Genomic DNA, 19,655 nt, shown 5'->3' with positions numbered 1-19,655 from the left:
TCTTCAAACAATTCCAAAAAAAATCTGAATTAACCCTCTGCTATACCACCTTAAACATTTCTATGAAACTTTTGCATATAAAGGGTTCCTGGTTCACGTATGTTTCAATACACATTCAAAGTAGCCAACTGCATCAAAGGGATCCTTATAGGCCAACTGTGTCAAAGTGCTCCCCCTCTTGCCAGTTGTGTCAAACTGATCCTTCTCTGGCCACCTGTGTCAAACTGAACCTTCTCTGGCCATCTATGTCAAAATGGTCCTTCTCTGGTCAACTATGGTCAGCTGTATCAAAATCATCCTTCTCTGGTCAACTATGGTCAGCTGTATCAAAGTCATCTCTCTCTGGCCAGCTGTGTCAAAGCAGCCCCTCTGGCCAATTGTGTCAAAGTGAGTGATCCGTTTCTGGTCAGCTGTCAAAGTGATCCCTCTGGCCAGCTGGGACATAGTGATCCTTCTGTGGCCAACTATGTTAAAGTAATCCTTATCAGATTTACTGTGTCAGTGACCCCCTCTGGCCAGCTGTGTCAAGGTGACCCCCCTCTGGCCAGCTGTGTCAAAGTGACCCCCTCTGGCCAGCTGTGTCAAGGTGACCCCCCTCTGGCCAGCTGTGTCAAAGTGACCCCCCTCTGGCCAGCTGTGTCAAGGTGACCCCCCTCTGGCCAGCTGTGTCAAAGTGACCCCCTCTGGCCAGCTGTGTCAAGGTGACCCCCCTCTGGCCAGCTGTGTCAAGGTGACCCCCCTCTGGCCAGCTGTGTCAAGGTGACCCCCCTCTGGCCAGCTGTGTCAAAGTGACCCCCCTCTGGCCAGCTGTGTCAAAGTGACCCCCCTCTGGCCAGCTGTGTCAAAGTGACCCCCCTCTGGCCAGCTGTGTCAAAGTGACACCCCCTCTGGCCAGCTGTGCTTTCCTCTCATCATGGAGAAATAGGAGACTGGAGGAAGAGGTGATTGAATCTATTCATGTACTCGCCCAACCTGCTGCAGAGGAGGGCTGCAATTTGAGGTGGTGGTGGAGGGAGTTAAATTGCCACTGACTACCAATGTTGTGGATTGCGTTAGGGGGATTTAAAGTGCTGATGAAAAAGGGTGGGGTTTTTAACCACTTGAGCTCCAGAGGATTTACCCTCCTTAATGACCAGGCCTTTTTTTGCTGTTTGGCGCTGCACTAATTCAAATGATAATTGCGCGGTCATGCAATGCTGTACCCAAACAAAATTTATGCCTTTTTTTCACACAAATAGAGCTTTCTTTTGTTGGTATTTGATCACCTGTGCGCTTTTTATTTTTTGCGCTATAAACAAAAAAACCACGAAAATTCTGAAAAAAACCCAATATTTTCTACTTTCAGCTATAAAAAATATATCATAAACTCAAAGTTAGTCATAAATTTAAGCCAAAATGTATTCTGCTCCATGTTTTTGGTAAAAAAAATCCCAATAAGTGTATATTGATTGCTTTGTGTGAAAGTTATAGCGCCTACAAACTATGGTATAGATACTGCAATTTATGCCTTTTTTTGCTATACAGCGCTGCACTAATTCAAATGATAATTGCGCGGTCATGCAATGCTGTACCCAAACGAAAATGACGTCCTTTTTTTCACACAAATAGAGCTTTCTTTTGGTGGTATTTGATCACCTGTGCGCTTTTTATTTTTTGCGCTATAAACAAAAAAACCACGAAAATGTTGAAAAAAAACAATATTTTCTACTTTCAGCTATAAAAAATATATCGTAAACTCAAAGTTAGTCATAAATTTAAGCCAAAATGAATTCTGCTACATGTTTTTGGTAAAAAAAATCCCGTGCATTAGCGGGCAAACTGGCGCTATCTAGGAGGGGCGCTAACACTATCGGAAGTCACCAGTGACACTAATACAGTGATCAGTAAAAATCTGTTTACTGTAATCAATGACACTGGTGACAGGGCAGTGAAGGGGTTAACTGGGGGGGGGGCGATCAAGGGGTTAGACGGGACTACTGGTGTATTAGCGGGCAAACTGGCGCTATCTGGGAGGGGCGCTAACACTATCAGAAGTCGCCAGCGACACTGATACAGTGATCAGTAAAAATCGCTTCACTGATCAGTGACACTGGTGACAGGGCAGTAATGGGGTTAACTGGGGGGGGGGGGGCGATCAGGGGGTTAAATGTGACCTAGAGTGTTCTAACTGTCAGTGTGTAGTGTTTTACTCACTGTTTGGATGTCTTCTTCTCTGTCTGGAACGGAATGTGTCCAGGCAGAGAAGAATGACATCATATCCTGCCCTGTGTAAATGTCAACACAGGACAGGATAGGACAGGGACCAAACATGTGATTTCAGCCAGAAATCACTGGCTGAAATCTAATGATTGATCCCTCCTGGACCACGCGCCCCCTACCCGCGAATGTGTCGGGAGCGTGGAGCACGTTTTAAAATGTGCTTTTGCGCTCCACTGCCGCCCTGCACACGTATATACACAGTGGCAGGGCGGCAAGAGGTTAAATTGATTCTGATAAGCTTGGCCTTGTTGAGAGTAGGATCCAAACCCACATGTGGGTCTGTTTAATTTGTTCATAAACAATATAGAGGTTGCATTAAATAGTTCAATTTCAGTGTTTTGCTAGTGTTACAAAGTTAAATAGGGCAACTTCACAACAAGACATAGAAACTTTAATAGAGAACTATGATACAATTAAGGGTGTGCAGCTATATGGCAGATGAGGTTCATTGTTAAAAAAATGTAAAGTGACTCATTTGGGGGCTTAAAATATGAATGCAAGTTGCTTGCTAGGGAGAGAACCTCTGGGGAATCCAGGATTGAACAAGACCTGGGGGTACTAGTAGATCAGATTCAGCAATAGCATGCAATGCCAAGCTGCAGCGAGCAGGGCCAGCAGACTACTAGCTTGCATTAAAAAGGGTATTTTCTCAAGAGATAAAACTACAGTAATTCCACCACCAACTCTGGTTCGGCACACATCATGAGTATGCTGTCCAGTTCCGGTCACCAGTCCTCAGGAAGGATGTGTTTGAAATAGAGAGAGTCCAGAGAAGGATAACAAATCTGATAAAGGGGCTTGAGGACCTTAATTACGAGGAATGACTGCAAACATTAAATTTATTCTCCCTGGAAAAGGAACGCTTAGGAGGATATGCACTATGTTGCCAAAAGTATTGGGCCAGCCCTCCAAATCATTGGATTCCAGTGTTCCAATCACATCCATGGCCACAGGTGTATGAAATCAAGCACCTAGGCATGCAGACTGCTTCTGCAAACATTTTGTGAAAGAATGGGTCCCTCTCAGGAGCTTAGTGAAATCAAGTGTGGTACCGTGATAGGTTGCCACCTGTGGAATAAGTCCATCCGTGACATTTCCTGGCTACTAAATATTCCACAGTCAACTGTTAGTGGTATTATAACAAAGTGGAAGCAACTGGGAACAACAGCAACTCAGCCGCAAAATGGTAAAATGACAGAGTGGGATCAGCGCATGCTGAAGTGCGCAGAAATTGCCACCTTTCTGCAGAGTCAATAGCTAAGGACCTCCAAACTTCGTGTGGCCTTCAGATTAGCACAGCAACGGTGCGTAGAGAGTTTCATGGAATGGGTTTCCATGGCCGAGCAGCTACATCCAAGCCTTACATCAAGTACAATGCGAAGCGTGAGATTCAGTGGTGTAACGCACACCGCCACTGGACTCTAGAACAGTGGAGACGTGTTCTCTGGAGTGGCTAATCACACTTCTCTGTCTAGCAATCCGATGGATGTGTATGGGTTTGGTGTTTGCTAGGAGAACGGTACTTGCCTGACTGTATTGTGCCAAGCGTAAAGTTTGATGGAGGGGGGATTATGGTGTGGGGTTGTTTTTCAGGGGTTGGGCTTGGCCCCTTAGTTCCAGTGAAGGGAACTCTTAAGGCGTCGGCATACCAAGACATTTTGGACAATTTCATTCTCCCAACTTTGTGGGAACAGTTTGCGAATGGCACCTTCCTGTTCCAACAAGACTGCGCACCAGTGCACAAAGCAAGGTCCATAAAGACATGGATGAGCGAGTTTGGGGTGGAGGAACTTAACTGACCTGCACAGAGTCCTGACCTCAACCTGATAGAACACCTTTGTGATGAATTAGAGTGGAGACTGTGAGCCAGGCCTTCTCATCCGACGTCAGTGCCTGACCTCACAAATGTGCTTCTGCAGGAATGCTGAAATCTTCCCATAGACACACTTCTAAACCTTGTGGACAGCCTTCTGAGAAGAGATGAAACTGTTATAGCTGCAAAGGGCGGGCCAGCTCAATATTGAACCCTACGGACTAAGACTGTCATGCCATTAAAGTTCATGTGCGTATAAAAGCCGGCGGCCCAATACTTTTGGCAATATAATGTGTGATCGCAATACACAAATCTCTCAATGGTTGATTCTAGCATAGGTAGAAAATTATTCAGTGGCCACTCAGTCAAGTTGGACAAGAAGTAGTTTAACCTTAAAATGACTGATGTGATTGTACAATTTATATGTAAAGCTCTGCATAAATTGACAGCGCTATACAAGTACCTGAAATAAATAAAAACATAAACAGCAGAGGAGGTTCTGTACTGTTAGAGCAGTAAGCATGTGGAACTCCATTCAGCAGCTGGTGGTGTTAGCAGGAATTTTTTACATTTTCCAAAAAACATTGGATGGACATCTTGACAAACACAATATACAGGGATATACAACACACGCGCGCACACACACACACACACACACAACTGGTGTCTTTATTCAACTTTATCTACTATGTAACTATGTGTGACCCCCACCAGGAAGCTGTCACCTATATGGGCCAATCATATGCGTCTGGGGCATTCCCCACTCCACAGCTACACATTTACATGTTCCTTGTACTGTATATGTGTCCCTGTCACAGATGGTTGGATCATACAGGTGACTTTGGATCCCACTCCACTTATTGTGCCCCCACTGATACCAATGATGGGGCACTATTCCTCCCACTGATACAAATGATGGGGCACTATTCCTCCCACTGATACCAATGATGGGGCACTATTCCTCCCACTGATACCAATGATGAGGCACTATTCCTCCCACTGATACCAGTGATGGGGCACTATTCCCCCCACTGATACCAATGATGGGGCACTATTCCTCCCACTGATACCAATGATGGGGCACTATTCCTCCTCCCCACTGACACCAACGATGGGGCACTATTCCTCCCACTGACACCAATGATGGGGCACTATTCCTCCCACTGACACCAATGATGGGGCACTATTCCTCCCACTGACACCAATGATGGGGCACTATTCCTCCCACTGACACCAATGATGGGGCACTATTCCTCCCACTGACACCAATGATGGGGCACTATTCCTCCCACTGACACCAATGATGGGGCACTATTCCTCCCACTGACACCAGTGACGGGGCACTATTCCTCCCACTGACACCAATGACGGGGCACTATTCCTCCCACTGATACCAATGATAGGGCACTATTCCTCCCACTGATACCAATGACAGGGCACTATTCCTCCCACTGATACCAATGATGGGGCACTATTCCTCCCACTGATATCAATGAAGGGGCACTATTCCTCCCACTGATACCAATGACGGGGCACTATTCCTCCCACTGATACCAATGACGGGGCACTATTCCTCCCACTGATACCAATGACGGGGCACTATTCCTCCCACTGATATCAATGAAGGGGCACTATTCCTCCCACTGATACCAATGACGGGGCACTATTCCTCCCACTGATACCAATGACGGGGCACTATTCCTCCCACTGATACCAATGACGGGGCACTATTCCTCCCACTGATACCAGTGACGGGGCACTATTCCTCCCACTGATACCAGTGACGGGGCACTATTCCTCCCACTGATACCAATGACGGGGCACTATTCCTCCCACTGATACCAATGACGGGGCACTATTCCTCCCACTGATACCAATGACGGGGCACTATTCCTCCCACTGACACCAATGACGGGGCACTATTCCTCCCACTGACACCAATGACGGGGCACTATTCCTCCCACTGATACCAATGACGTGGCACTATTCCTCCCACTGACACCAATGATGGGGCACTATTCCTCCCACTGACACCAATGATGGGGCACTATTCCTCCCACTGACACCAATGATGGGGCACTATTCCTCCCACTGACACCAATGACGGGGCACTATTCCTCCCACTGATACCAATGACGGGGCACTATTCCTCCCACTGATACCAATGATGGGGCACTATTCCTCCCACTGATACCAATGATGGGGCACTATTCCTCCCACTGATACCAATGATGGGGCACTATTCCTCCCACTGATACCAATGAAGGGGCACTATTCCTCCCACTGATACCAATGACGGGGCACTATTCCTCCCACTGATACCAATGACGGGGCACTATTCCTCCCACTGATACCAATGATGGGGCTCTATTTCTACTCTTAATGACCACAGGTGTTGTGTTATTTATTTAATTATTTAAACGTACACTTACAATGACGTCTGGGGAGCTCTTTACTCCCACTGCACTAGGGCATTTTCTACTCCTCTGGCCACAGTCTGGCCTCCTAAGTTATCCTTTGGATAACTCATATCTAGTTAAATAATGCATATCAGTTTGTGATGTGTTTGGCCAGTCTGTTTACCAGGTTTTAAGTTAACAGCCATTTCATTTTCCTGTTCTTAGAGATATTCCCATGCCACTGGTCAGCTCTGGGGTAGAGCATGGAAATCTTCGAGAGCTGGCCTTAGCACGGATGAAAGATCTTGGTACAGAGGTACGTACAACATTCACGTAGTTATCTTCGGGGACTTACAGTATATGGGAGAATGTCACCAATAAAGTAAATCTATAGCCAAATTTTCGGACAGAAATTTTTGAATGGAATCTAGACGGATTCGAATCCCTGTTAGGTCTTTATTGCTTTGTATGAGTGTACTGTATGTGTAAGGTATCACTAGAACTTGTCAGTGGTGGGTCGATCTGTGGTGGCTTGACTTCTTAAGGGTTCTCAGAGTGAGACTTTTCAAGCATGTGAAGATTTTGGAGGTAGGTGGCAGGCACTGTGTATGAAGGCTTGACATTTCAGGCACAATGGACGCTCCAGAACACTGCGTGAAGACATAGACTGCAGTTCTCATGACCAACAGGTCTAGCCCTACCAAAGCTCTGACCAACAGGTCTAGCCCTACCAAAGCTCTGAAGAAGGTGAGCTTCATGTTCTGTGTGATATACCAGCCTTTCTCAATCAGGGTTTCATGGTACCCTAGGGTTCCTCCAGAGGTTGCTAGGGGTTCCTTGAGCTGTGGCTGATTGATCTCCAATTTGATGGTGCCTGCATACTTTCAGGGATAATAGTAGAGATCATTGTGCTCCAAACCGATAAGAGTATCCAAGATTATTTATTTTTGCACAGATTGGGTTTAAAGGATTAGTTTTAGGGTTAGTCTACCTTCACAATCTTCAGAAGGTTTTATTGCTGTCTGTGACCCCACTGGGGATATTCTTCTTCTTTATTTGTCCTGGTGACCTTTGTACCCAGAGAAAAAATGATGGGAAATATTGTCCCTAGAACAGGAGTTCAGGGGGAAGTCTTGCAATGGGGACACCTCTTCCAGTGACAACTATCTAAAAGGGGATTTCCCCTAACTTCTTGCATTTCCAGGACAGGAACTGAAGGGAAATCTCCAAAATGGGACACAAGCAGTAACTAAGCTGTACCCCCATAAAGGTTCTCCTGAAAAATAGCCAAGTACTTCATGGTATGTGAGTGTGCCTAGATCAGTGGTTTTCAACCTGTGGGTCGCGATCCCTTTGGGGGTCGAACGACCCTTTCACAGGTGTCCCCTAAGACTATCAGAAAACACATATTTCCGATGTGTAAAGAGCAGCTACTGTGTAGAAAGCAGCTGCTGTGTTGAAAGCAGCTACTCTGTTAAAAGCAGCTACTGTGTTGAAAGCAGCAGTATTGGAGGTAAAACGACACTCATGAATTATAATTACTGGGTAAATAATTTTATGGTTGGGGGTCACCACAACACGAGGAACTGTATTAAAGGGTCACGGCATTAGGAAGGTTGAGAACCACTGGCCTAGATACTCTTGTACTGTAGTGTAAGGTCTAAGGCACTACTACATTTGTTTGCTAGTTTTTTAGCTGAACTCCAAGCAAAAAATAGTCTTCCCTTGCAGTGGGGCTACACCTGCACTGCAAGGGTATAACTATAACTTGTGTTCCCCCATTGTGTAGCGGTCTTGAGCAGTGACTGTTTCTGACATCATCAAGCCCATAGACCTACTCTGGACATGAGGACACCAGGAACAGTCTGCTAGATCGTGGGGAAGTGCTGTTTGCCGGTGGAGTGGAGGGTCAGGTGAGTATAAGGCTTTTTGATCTCCCTGGACAACACAAGCACTTAACCCTTGCACAAGACATGGCAAGTCAGTAATGTCAGGTGGTAGTTGGCTTTTCAGTAAAAGTGACCTGGGCTGCTGTAGACCTGTCTGATTGCTTTTAACCACTTGCCCTCCAGAGGATTTACCCCCCTTCCTGACCAGGCTATTTTTTGAGTTACACAGATGCATTACATTAATGGACAATTGTGTGGTCATGCAACGCTGCACCCAAATTAAATTTCTGTCCTTTTTTTTTACCCCCCACAAATGGAGCTTTCTTTTGGTGGTATTTTTTGCGCTATAAACAAAAACAAAAAAACAAAAATTAAAAAAAAAAAACCCAGATTTTTTTTTTTTCACTTTTTGCTATAAAACATATCCAGTAAATTTTTTTTAAAAATTAAACTTTTGTCATAAATTTAGGCCAAAATCTATTCTGCTATATGTCTTTGCTAAAACCAATATGTATAAATTAATTTGGTGAAAGTTATATCGTCTACAAATGGCGGTATATATACTGGAATTATTATTTTTCTTTTTCATACTTGTAATGGCTGTGATCAGTGACTTATAGCGGGACTGCAGCGGGCATTCTGACACTGGGGGGGAACTGACTAACTGTCACTGACATCCCCAGTGACACTATTACCGTTATCAATGCTAATAAGAAGCACTGACACTGTACTAATGACACTGGGCAGGAAGGGGTTAACATCTGGGGCGATCAAAGGGTTAACTGTGTGCTGTGCTTTACTGTGTAAGCACATTGCTTTGTATTGCTCTACTATCCAGAGCAATGCAAAGCAGCGTGCTGGAGCTGATGGGAGAAATCTGTATTGTTTATATACAGACCTCTCCCCTGTCAGTGATACTCTGAGATTGCCAGGTGTCAGCGGGGAATCGCCGGCCAGGTTCCGGTGATCGACAGCTGAAGCCGCCAATGGTGGCGTGGGTAGGGTGCGCATGCGCCCCCTAACCGGAAATACAAAATCACGTATATATACATGATTTTGCGCAGCCCTGTAGCAGTAGTTCTGCTATAAGGCGGTCGGGAAGCGGTTATTTCACTGGCATGGGCTGCCCTCTCCACTGCCACGTGCAGTGGTTCCCAGGCTTTCCCATTCCTCCAGGTAGCCCCGGACTGCGAAAAATGTGTTCAGGATGCTAAATGGAGGAGCTCAGGGAATGTGTGCTCCTCGATCTGTTCCGTGATTATTGAACCTGGAAGCATTTATTCACTGCCAGTTTCAGAGCTGTCATTTAAAGGCTGCCGTGATGAGAGAAGCAACTAATCAAGCACAACATGTGCTTGATTAGCTGTAAGCTGTAGTGAAGGGCAGGGGAGACATTGGAGGTGGGGGGATTCTAATAGATTCTAATAGAGCCCTGATGTCTCCATAAAGAGGACCTGCCAATTGACATCACGTAGGGCCTCTTGTGATAGCAATAAAGTTAAATAAAAATAAATATGTTAAAAATTATTAAAGTAAAATTGAAAAATTAAGAGCAACCCTGTCACTCTGTGCACAAATGGAAAAACACTTGTAAGGCACACATGTATGTAGACAGTAAATTCTATGGCCATCTTTCACAGTTATCTCTAAATTGATGACCAGTAGAGGTTTTTAAAGCGTCACCTATGGAGAATATTTAGGGGTTCTTTTTTTTTTTTTTTTTTTTTTTTTTTTTTTTTGCCATTTTACAGACTTGTGCAAAATTAAGGTTAGACAAACATGCCTAAACATAGTCTCTATTTATTCCCTGCAAACTCATCTTTTATATATTACCAATACATTTGGGTTTTATACTGTCTGCATGCACTAAATGTTATTTTAGTGGCATTTTTCCTAAAGATATGTATTTGATAAACAGTTGTGCAAACATCACGTGTCCAAATGAAATGCAACTGCCATTTTATTCCACAGGGCCACTGACATTAGAAAATATATCATTGTCTAGTAGTCTGAAGTAATTTTCTAGTAAAGATTGCAAATTTGTGATTAAAAAAATTGCAAAATATATGATATGATAATATATATGTATATAATAAAACATATTTTGTGTGTGTATATATGTCTGTGTGTATGTATGTGTGTGTATATTTATAAAATAATTCTTGTATTCATTCATGTACTCCTTTTTTTTTTTTTTTTTTTTTTGTACAGTGCCGTGACGTAAGAACCAGAGAGGTGGGGATCCAGGAAATTCACCACAAAGTCCGACCATATCAGGTGATTATCTGCCACATCTCATCTGATAATTCTTAAAAAGACAGCTCATTTTGGATAGATTAGGGGAGGGTAAACTGTCAAATATTTTTTTTTGCCTTTTTTTTTCACTTCCTGTCTGTCTCTTAGCAGTTCAGCTTTACACTTGGGGTCATTTATGTGGATGGTTATCCTTGCCATAACTCTGAAATGTGATCCCCAGTTGAGCACTTTTCAGAGGCATTTGACAGTTGGCTCAGAGTTGATATGTTGCCTCCTCACCGTCTGCGATGACCATTGAAATACTGCAGCACCATGCTGCAAGCAAGTGCATTATACAGTATCTCACAGAAGTGAGTCCACACCTCACATTTTTGTAAATATTTTTTTCTATCTTTTCATGTGACAACACTGAAGAAATGACACTTTGCTACAATGTGACGTAGTCAGTGTACAGCTTGTATAACATGTAAATTTGCTGTCCCCTCAAAATAACTCAACACACCGCCATTAATGTCTAAACCGCTGGCAACAAAAGTGAGCACACCCCTAAGTGATAATGTCCAAATTGGGCCCAATTAGCCATTTTCCCTCCCTGGTGTCATGTGACTTGTTAGTGTTACAAGGTCTCAGGTGTAAATAGGGAGCAGGTGTGTTCAATTTGGTGTTATCACTCTCGCTCTCTCACACTGGTCACTGGAAGTTCAACATGGCACCTCATGGCAAAGAACTCTCTGAGGATCTGAAAAAAAGAATTGTTGCTCTACATAAAGATGGCCTAGGCTATAAAATTGGCAAGACCCGGAAACTGAGCTGCAGCATGGTGGCCAAGACAAAGTAGTTTAACAGGACAGGTTCCTCTCAGAACAGGCCTCACCATGGTCGACCAAAGAAGTTGGGTGCACATGCTCAGCGTCATATCCAGAGGTTGTCTTTGGGAAATAGACATATGAGTGCTGCCAGCATTGCTGTAGAGGTTGAAGGGGTGGGGGGTCAGCCTGTCAGTGCTCAGACCATACGCCGCACACTGCATCAATTTGGTCTGCATGGCTGTCGTCCCAGAAGGAAGCCTCTTCTAAAGAAGATGCACTAGAAAGCCTGCAAACAGTTTGCTGAAGACAAGCAGACTAAGGACATGGATTACTGGAACCATGTCCTGTGGTCTGATGAGACCACGATCAACTTATATGGTTTAGATGGTGTCAAGTGTGTGTGGCGGCAACCAGGTGAGGAATACAAAGACAAGTGTGTCTTGCCTACAGTCAAGCATGGTGGTGGGAGTGTCATGGTCTGGGGCTGCATGAGTGGTGCCGGCACTGGGGAGCTACAGTTCATTGAGGGAACCATGAATGCCAACATGTACTGTGACATACTGAAGCAGAGCATGATCCCCTCCCTTCAGAGACTGGGCCACAGGGCAGTATTCCAACATAACGACCCCAAACACAGCTCCAAGATGACCACTGCCTTGCTAAAGAAGCTGAGGGTAAAGGTGATGGACTGGTCAAGCATGTCTCCAGACCTAAACCCTATTGAGCATCTGTGGGGCATCCTCAAATGGAAGGTGGAGGAGCGCAAGGTCTCTAACATCCACCAGCTACATGATGTCCTCATGGAGGAGTGGAAGAGGACTCCAGTGGCAACCTGTGAAGCTCTGGTGAACTCCATGCCCAAGAGGGTTAAGGTAGTGCTGGAAAATAATGGTGGCCACACAAAATATTGACACTTTGGCCCAATTTGGACCTTGTCACTTAGGGGTGTACTCACTTTTGTTGCCAGCGGTTTAGACATTAATGGCGGTGTGTTGAGTTATTTTGAGGGTACAGCACATTTACACTATTATACAAGCTGTACACTGACTACGTTACATTGTAGCAAAGTGTCATTTCTTCAGTGTTGTCACATGGAAAGATAGAATAAAATATTTACAAAAATATGAGGGGTAGACTCACTTCTGTGAGATACTGTACATGGTTGTACATGGTCGTATTTACTTTAATGGTGTTGTTGCCGCCTGCCAGAAGCGAACTGTGGTTTAGAGTTTAACTGTGACTGGGCAGTCAGGGATGGGGGCGATAAAAACAGCGGCTCAACCATTTTGTTTTATCGCCCCCTTTTTGCCCGTGTAAACAAGGCCTTACAGTGAATGCGTTCTCTGGTTGCTCACAGTTAAGTATATATGTAGTTGTTGTCATGTACCTGTATGCAAAGCCTGAGATGACGTGAGTGGCCTCTTGCACAGTTTCTATCCAAGCACCCCTAGAAGTGTAGACAAGGTCTGCTATGGTAAATGAAAGATACAGTTCTCCGGGTACCAACACTGTGTGCTGGAACATGGAAGCACCAGTATCCGATAAGCAGGAGTTCAGCTGGTAGCGCACCGTGGATGTGCCAGGTTCAGTTAAAGGGGGAGTCGGGACCCAAGCCTTTAACCGGGAAGGCACCCAGTTTTAGGCAGGATCAGAGACAGGCAAAGGTCATCAACGAGTGGGCAGTACGAGCTCGCTGGGCGGAAGTGTGATCAGTAGTCCAGGCCAAGGTTGATAGCAAAGATAGCTAACGTAAGTAGACCAAAGTAATCTAAAAGCAAGTCAGGTAGAGGCTGGGTCCATAACAGGATCAGGACCACAGGAGCAAGGCTGAAGACCATTCAGCAAGGAGCTTGTGCAAAGTTCAGGTCTAAATAGTCCACTTGGCTGCAGTGGATGCATGTACACGTCCACGAATGCGCATACGTGCGTGCAATGGTGCACATGCAGGTTGACTTCTGTGCGCACGCGTTTTAGTCTGACGACCTGACAATTGGCCAGCACTGGTCTCTCCAGTATTTTAACGTTCTTATAGTGCGGCACCCAAACCTGTCCAGCCTTATGGTCTCCATACGCACATTTTTTTTTTTTGTTATCCAGTTGATCAAAAAGATTGAATCATAAATCAATCAAATAGCCGTGGCTTCCCTTACAATCGATTTAAACTGCGTTCTGATCAAACATAGTCGATCAGCCACACGCATAATTATTTATTGTTTTGCATTCGTGGTCAGCATGGAGATACTTTGTTCCAATCGTATTTTGATTAAAATGTGATCTATAACAATCATGTCTTAGCTATTGATCGAAATCCACTCCACCCATCCCCCCCCCCATATGTTCAATAACATTCACATGTTAACTATTGATCGAAATCCCCTCCCCCCCATGTTCAATAACATTCACGTTAACTAACTATTGATCGAAATCCACTTCCCCCCTCCCCCCCATGTTCAATAACATTCACATGTTAACTATTGATCGAAATCCCCTCCCCCCATGATCAATAACATTCACATGTTAACTATTGATCGAAATCCCCTCCCCCCCTCTCCCCCATGTTCAATAACATTCACATGTTAACTATTGATCGAAATCCCCTCCCCCCATGATCAATAACATTCACATGTTAACTATTGATCGAAATCCCCTCCCCCCCTCTCCCCCATGTTCAATAACATTCACATGTTAACTATTGATCGAAATCCACTTCCCCCCTCCCCCCCCCATGTTCAATAACATTCACATGTTAACTATTGATCGAAATCCACTTCCCCCCTCCCCCCCTCCATGTTCAATAACAGTCACATGTTAACTATTCGAAATCCCCTCTCCCCCATGTTCAATAACATTCACATGTTAACTATTGATCGAAATCCACTTCCCCCCTCCCCCCCCATGTTCAATAACATTCACATGTTAACTATTGATTGAAATCCACTTCCCCCCTCCCCCCATGTTCAATAACATTCACATGTTAGCTATTGATCGAAATCCCCTCCCCCCCATGTTCAATAACATTCACATGTTAACTATTGATTGAAATCCACTTCCCCCCTCCCCCCATGTTCAATAACATTCACATGTTAGCTATTGATCGAAATCCCCTCCCCCCCATGTTCAATAACAGTCACATGTTAACTATTGATCGAAATCCACTTCCCCCCTCCCCCCATGTTCAATAACATTCACATGTTAGCTATTGATCGAAATCCCCTCCCCCCCATGTTCAATAACATTCACATGTTAACTATTGATTGAAATCCACTTCCCCCCTCCCCCCATGTTCAATAACATTCACATGTTAGCTATTGATCGAAATCCCCTCCCCCCCATGTTCAATAACAGTCACATGTTAACTATTGTTCGAAATCCCCTCCCCCCCATGTTCAATAACATTCACATGTTAGCTATTGATCGAAATTCACTTCCCCCCTCCCCCCCCATGTTCAATAACATTCACATGTTAACTATTGATCGAAATCCACTTCCCCCCTCCCCCCATGTTCAATAACATTCACATGTTAGCTATTGATCGAAATCCACTTCCCCCCTCCCCCCATGTTCAATAACATTCACATGTTAGCTATTGATCGAAATCCACTTCCCCCCTCCCCCCCCATGTTCAATAACATTCACATGTTACCTATTGATCGAAATCCCCTCCCCCCCTCTCCCCCATGTTCAATAACATTCACATGTTAACTATTGATCGAAATCCACTTCCCCCCTCCCCCCCATGTTCAATAACATTCACATGTTAACTATTGATCAAAATCCCCTCCCCCCCTCTCCCCCATGTTCAATAACATTCACATGTTAACTATTGATCGAAATCCACTTCCCCCCTCCCCCCCTCCATGTTCAATAACAGTCACATGTTAACTATTGTTCGAAATCCCCTCCCCCCCATGTTCAATCACATTCACATGTTAACTATTGATCGAAATCCACTTCCCGCTGTATATGGCATATCGATCGGATCGGTTCGGTTGTCAACTATAGCATGATTCCTATCGGAAGATATACAAAAATAAATCAATCATTTATCAAAGGGTGCATGGGTACTGTTACCTAGAGGAGCATCCCAACACCTGACCTCTGTGTCCCTGGCCACCGCTAAGTATTCCCCGACACATTTCCGCAGTCACCTCTGAATGAATTTCCGTACCATTCAGCACATATAAAACCCAGCAGAAGTGAGCGGCGTTGTCGTCTCATAAATAAATATCATTAGTGACTACACCCGCGCAGCCCTCTCTGCCAAGGTAGAGCACTCATCCCAAAGGAATTGAAAGTCGTCGACCCAAGTGAGGGGAGAAAGCAATCAGAGTACTTTTTTTTTTCCTCTTTCTTAAATCTCATTTGTAATACATAGTTAGGAGGCGGCGGACCTGAGCGGAGGCAGCTAATCAGACCGGTCACCCAGGAGGGTGCCAGCCGGAGAAAATCGGCTGTCATAAGCTGAATAAGCATGCAAGAGAGGGAGAGGGAACTTCCTGCTGACGGCTGACTTTGTCATCATGTAACAAGTGCAGAAGTGTTGTTGTCATTTGCCTTGCTGTGTATTATTATACACGATTTATATGGCGCCAACAGTTTGCTCAGCGCTTTACAATATAAAGGGAGACAATACAGTTCAATACAAGAGGGATAGGAGGGCCTGATCCTTGGAGCTTACAATCTTAGAGATTATTATATAGGATTTATATAGCGCCAACAGTTTGCTCAGCGCTTTACAATGTAACGGGAGACAATACAGTTCAATACAAGAGGGATAGGAGGGCCCTGATCCTGGGAGCTTACAATCTAAGAGATTATTATACAGGATTTATATAGCGCCAACAGTTTGCTCAGCGCTTTACAATATAAAGGGAGACAATACAGTTCAATACAAGAGGTATACTAGGGCCTGATCCTGGGAGCTTACAATCTAAGAGATTATTATACAGGATTTATATAGCGCCAACAGTTTGCTCAGCGCTTTACAATATAACGGGAGACAATACAGCAACAATACAGTTCAATACAAGAGGGATAGGAGGGCGAGTGAGGGATCTCACTAAATCTGTACTGTCTCCTAGATTGTAAGCTCGAAAGAGCAGGGCCCTCGAACCCCTCGTGTATCACATTGTATTGTTCTCGTACTGTCGCATGTTCTGTCCCCCTTTGTAATGTACAGCACTGAGCAAACTGTTGGTGCTCTATAAATACTGTATAATAATAATAATAATACTGGATCCTCTCCTTTATGAAATGGCTTACTCTGATTTCACTGCACACTGTGAGCTTCTCACAATGTGCATTTGAGTCAGATAGAGCCCAGCTCATGTCGTGGCTGGAGAACGTTCAGCATCATCTAGCCCAGGGTTTCTCAACTAGGGTTCCTCCAAAGGTTTGCCAGGGGTTACTTGAGCAATGAGCAATTTCTGCCTCCCAGATAATTTCCCACTGACACCATTGATCTTTTTAGCTATCTATAAGGGGGTAATTCTTCTCAATGACCTCAAGTGTGAGGAGCATTCTTCCCACCGACCATCACACTAATGTATCAGGAGTTGTAGGTTTAGTATTCATTTTTAGCAGGGGTTCCCAGAGAATGAAAAGATATATTGCAAGGGTTCCTTTGTGTTGAAAAGGTTGAGAGAGGCTGATCTAGGCCCTTTCCTCCCCAGTATGACCAGCCCCCAGCCTGCCCCTTTGGTTCACCAGCGGTTCTGTGTGGCCGAGCTTTATAATTCTCAGGAATGGATGAATGGAAATATGAATTCTTTGGAGGGTGAAACCGCTCCCCAGTATGCATTTCATTTGTATATTCAGCAGTTTGCCTTTCATTTAGCTTTCAGATTTGTAAAATTTATGTGTTTAAATTTCACCATACATGTTATAATCTGACTGTACAATCTCTATGCTATCTCTTGCTACCTACATAGACTGCATTGGATTTGTACCCATTTAAGCAGGCCCTCATGCTACATAGTTGTATGGTGCATCTGAGTCAGGCCATAGATGATACAATTTTCTTTTCTTCCACCACGGGTTGCAGGGAAAAAATTGCTAATTTCTTCCATCAACACAGTCAGTTCCTCCTGCTGTGTGCTATTGTGTTCTGCCGGTGAGAAGCCTTCCCAGGCATCACTACACAATGATCACTGCTAGCGGTTATAGCATCAACTTTAGTACAGCCAGTCTGCACATAGATGGATTGAAACCCGGCCGGTTCAGCAGGGGCTGGACAAGTTTCGATCCATCTATGGCCGGATTAAAGTGGGGGTAAACGCGTATTTTTTTTTTTTGTTTTTTTTACTTTTACCTACAGGTAAGCTTACAATAAAGCTTACCTGTAGGTGAAATTAATATCTCCTAAATATTCTCTCTTTTCTAAAGCCGGCGCATGCGCTCTGAAGGAACAGAAGATCTATGCCATTCCTTCAGAGCTGTGCCATTATTATTATTATTATTATTATTATACAGTATTTATAAAGCGCCGATAGTTCGCTCAGCGCTGTACATTACAATGGGAGACAGAAGATGTGACAGAACAATACCAATACAATGCAAAACACGAGGGGATTGAGGGCCCTGCTCTTTCGAGCTTACAATCTAGGAGGGAGGGGATGGTGGCACAGGAGGAGATCGCTGTGGGGGATGGAGTGGTAGGAAGAGTGGAGGAGGTCGGTAAGTTAGCAGGGGGTTGGGTAGGCTTCTCTTAAGAGATGGGTTTTCAGGGTGCGCCTAAAGGAGAGGAGAGTAGGTGATAATCTGATGGGTTGGGGCAGGAAGTTCCAGAGGATGGGTGACACCCTGGAGAAGTCCTGGAGGCGGGCATGGGAGGAGGAGACCAGGGAACTTGAGAGAAGGAGGTCTTGTGAGGAGCGGAGTGTGCGTGCTGGGCGGTACTTGGATATTAGGTCAGTGATGTAGTTCGGGGCAGTGTGGTGGACGGCTTTGTACGTCAGTGTTAGGATTTTGAATCTGATCCGTTGCGCAATCGGAAGCCAGTGGAGGGATTGGCAGAGGGGGGTGGCGGAGATGGAGCGGTTGGAAAGGTGAATGAGTCTGGCAGCCGTAATGGCCTGGGACTCCCGCACGCATGTGCAGGAGCAACGTCATCGCAGCCCGGCCTGTCAGATAGCTGCAGCGCACGAACAACGGAAGGAAGACCTGATGAAGATGGATGCCCTGCACTGGTAACAGCATGCTGCTGGAGGGCTTTGTTTTAAGGTAAGTTTTACATAATGCGATCCATACTAGCACAGTATGACATTACCTTGCAGGGGACTTTTTTCTTTTTTTCCTTTCTTTCCTGCGGTGTACTACCACTTTAAGGGAGATTGTACAGCCAGATAGTAACATGTGTGGCTTCACATACATATGTAAAAATTCTGCATGAAGGTAAGGCCATGTTCCTCCTCTTGCCCAGGTGGAATTAATTCGGAGAGATTACGTGGCCAATGGTGGCTGGGAGACCTTCCTGTCCTATGAAGACCCAGAGCAGGACATTCTGATTGGCCTGCTGCGTCTACGGAAGTGCTCGCCAGAGTCATTCAGACCTGAGCTGAAGGGAGGAGTGTCCATAGTGCGAGAGCTTCATGTATACGGCAGTGTGGTGCCCATCAGCAGTCGAGACCCATCCAAGTTCCAGCACCAGGTGAGTGGAGAACAGTCATTGTGTATGTCATTGAGGTTATACCTTAGGGAGAAGTGTGTGTCTGAGAATGTCAGGGGGGCTTTGGGGTTCTTTCTGATGAAAGAGGCTCTACAGGGTTCAATATGAAGCAGATCTTTTGTGATGCGCTTCTGAAAGCGCTAGCTGTCTCTTTACTTTTTAACTAAGTGGTTTTCAAACCACCGGCAGTGGGCCGACATCTCCTATCTGTTCCAATAGCTACTGCTGTCACAATAGGCTCAGAATGGTCCACCTGATGATTGAAGAAACCTCCGGGGTGCCCCATCCTCTGCGTGGCTAAAGAAGCCAGGGTGCTACTACTTTTTATGAAAGAAAGCACCCCTAAATTACTCTGTTGGTGAATTGATCTGCGCCTGATGGAGCAAAAATAGATCCACCACAGACACTAATGATTTTGATGGGGAACAGCATTGTCCCTTGGTGGCAGCTTTCCCAGTGACACCAATAATTTGGGATTGGTGGGTACATTCTACCCTGGTACCCACTGACCCGAAAGATTTCTGGAGCTTTTCTCTCCTGGGGACCACTATCCCTTTGACACCA

General features: G+C 45.0%; 1 protein-coding gene across 1 annotated transcript in view; it reads left to right on the top strand.

Annotated features, from left to right (window-relative positions):
• The window catches only part of ELP3 (elongator acetyltransferase complex subunit 3), a 206,939-nt gene that overhangs the window by 134,916 nt on the left and 52,368 nt on the right, over positions 1-19,655 (top strand). Inside the window, exons 11-13 of the mRNA XM_089688175.1 lie at positions 6,697-6,787; positions 10,572-10,637; positions 18,846-19,073. Coding sequence (XP_089544301.1) covers positions 6,697-6,787; positions 10,572-10,637; positions 18,846-19,073 — 385 coding nt within the window. The remainder of the gene's footprint in view (positions 1-6,696; positions 6,788-10,571; positions 10,638-18,845; positions 19,074-19,655) is intronic.

This window comes from Staurois parvus, unplaced genomic scaffold, assembly GCF_062004578.1.
Source record: "Staurois parvus isolate SC_StPar_1 unplaced genomic scaffold, SC_StPar_1.0 ptg000448l, whole genome shotgun sequence".
Taxonomy (NCBI): Eukaryota; Metazoa; Chordata; class Amphibia; order Anura; family Ranidae; genus Staurois; species Staurois parvus.
This window is presented reverse-complemented; position numbering and strand designations above follow the sequence as displayed.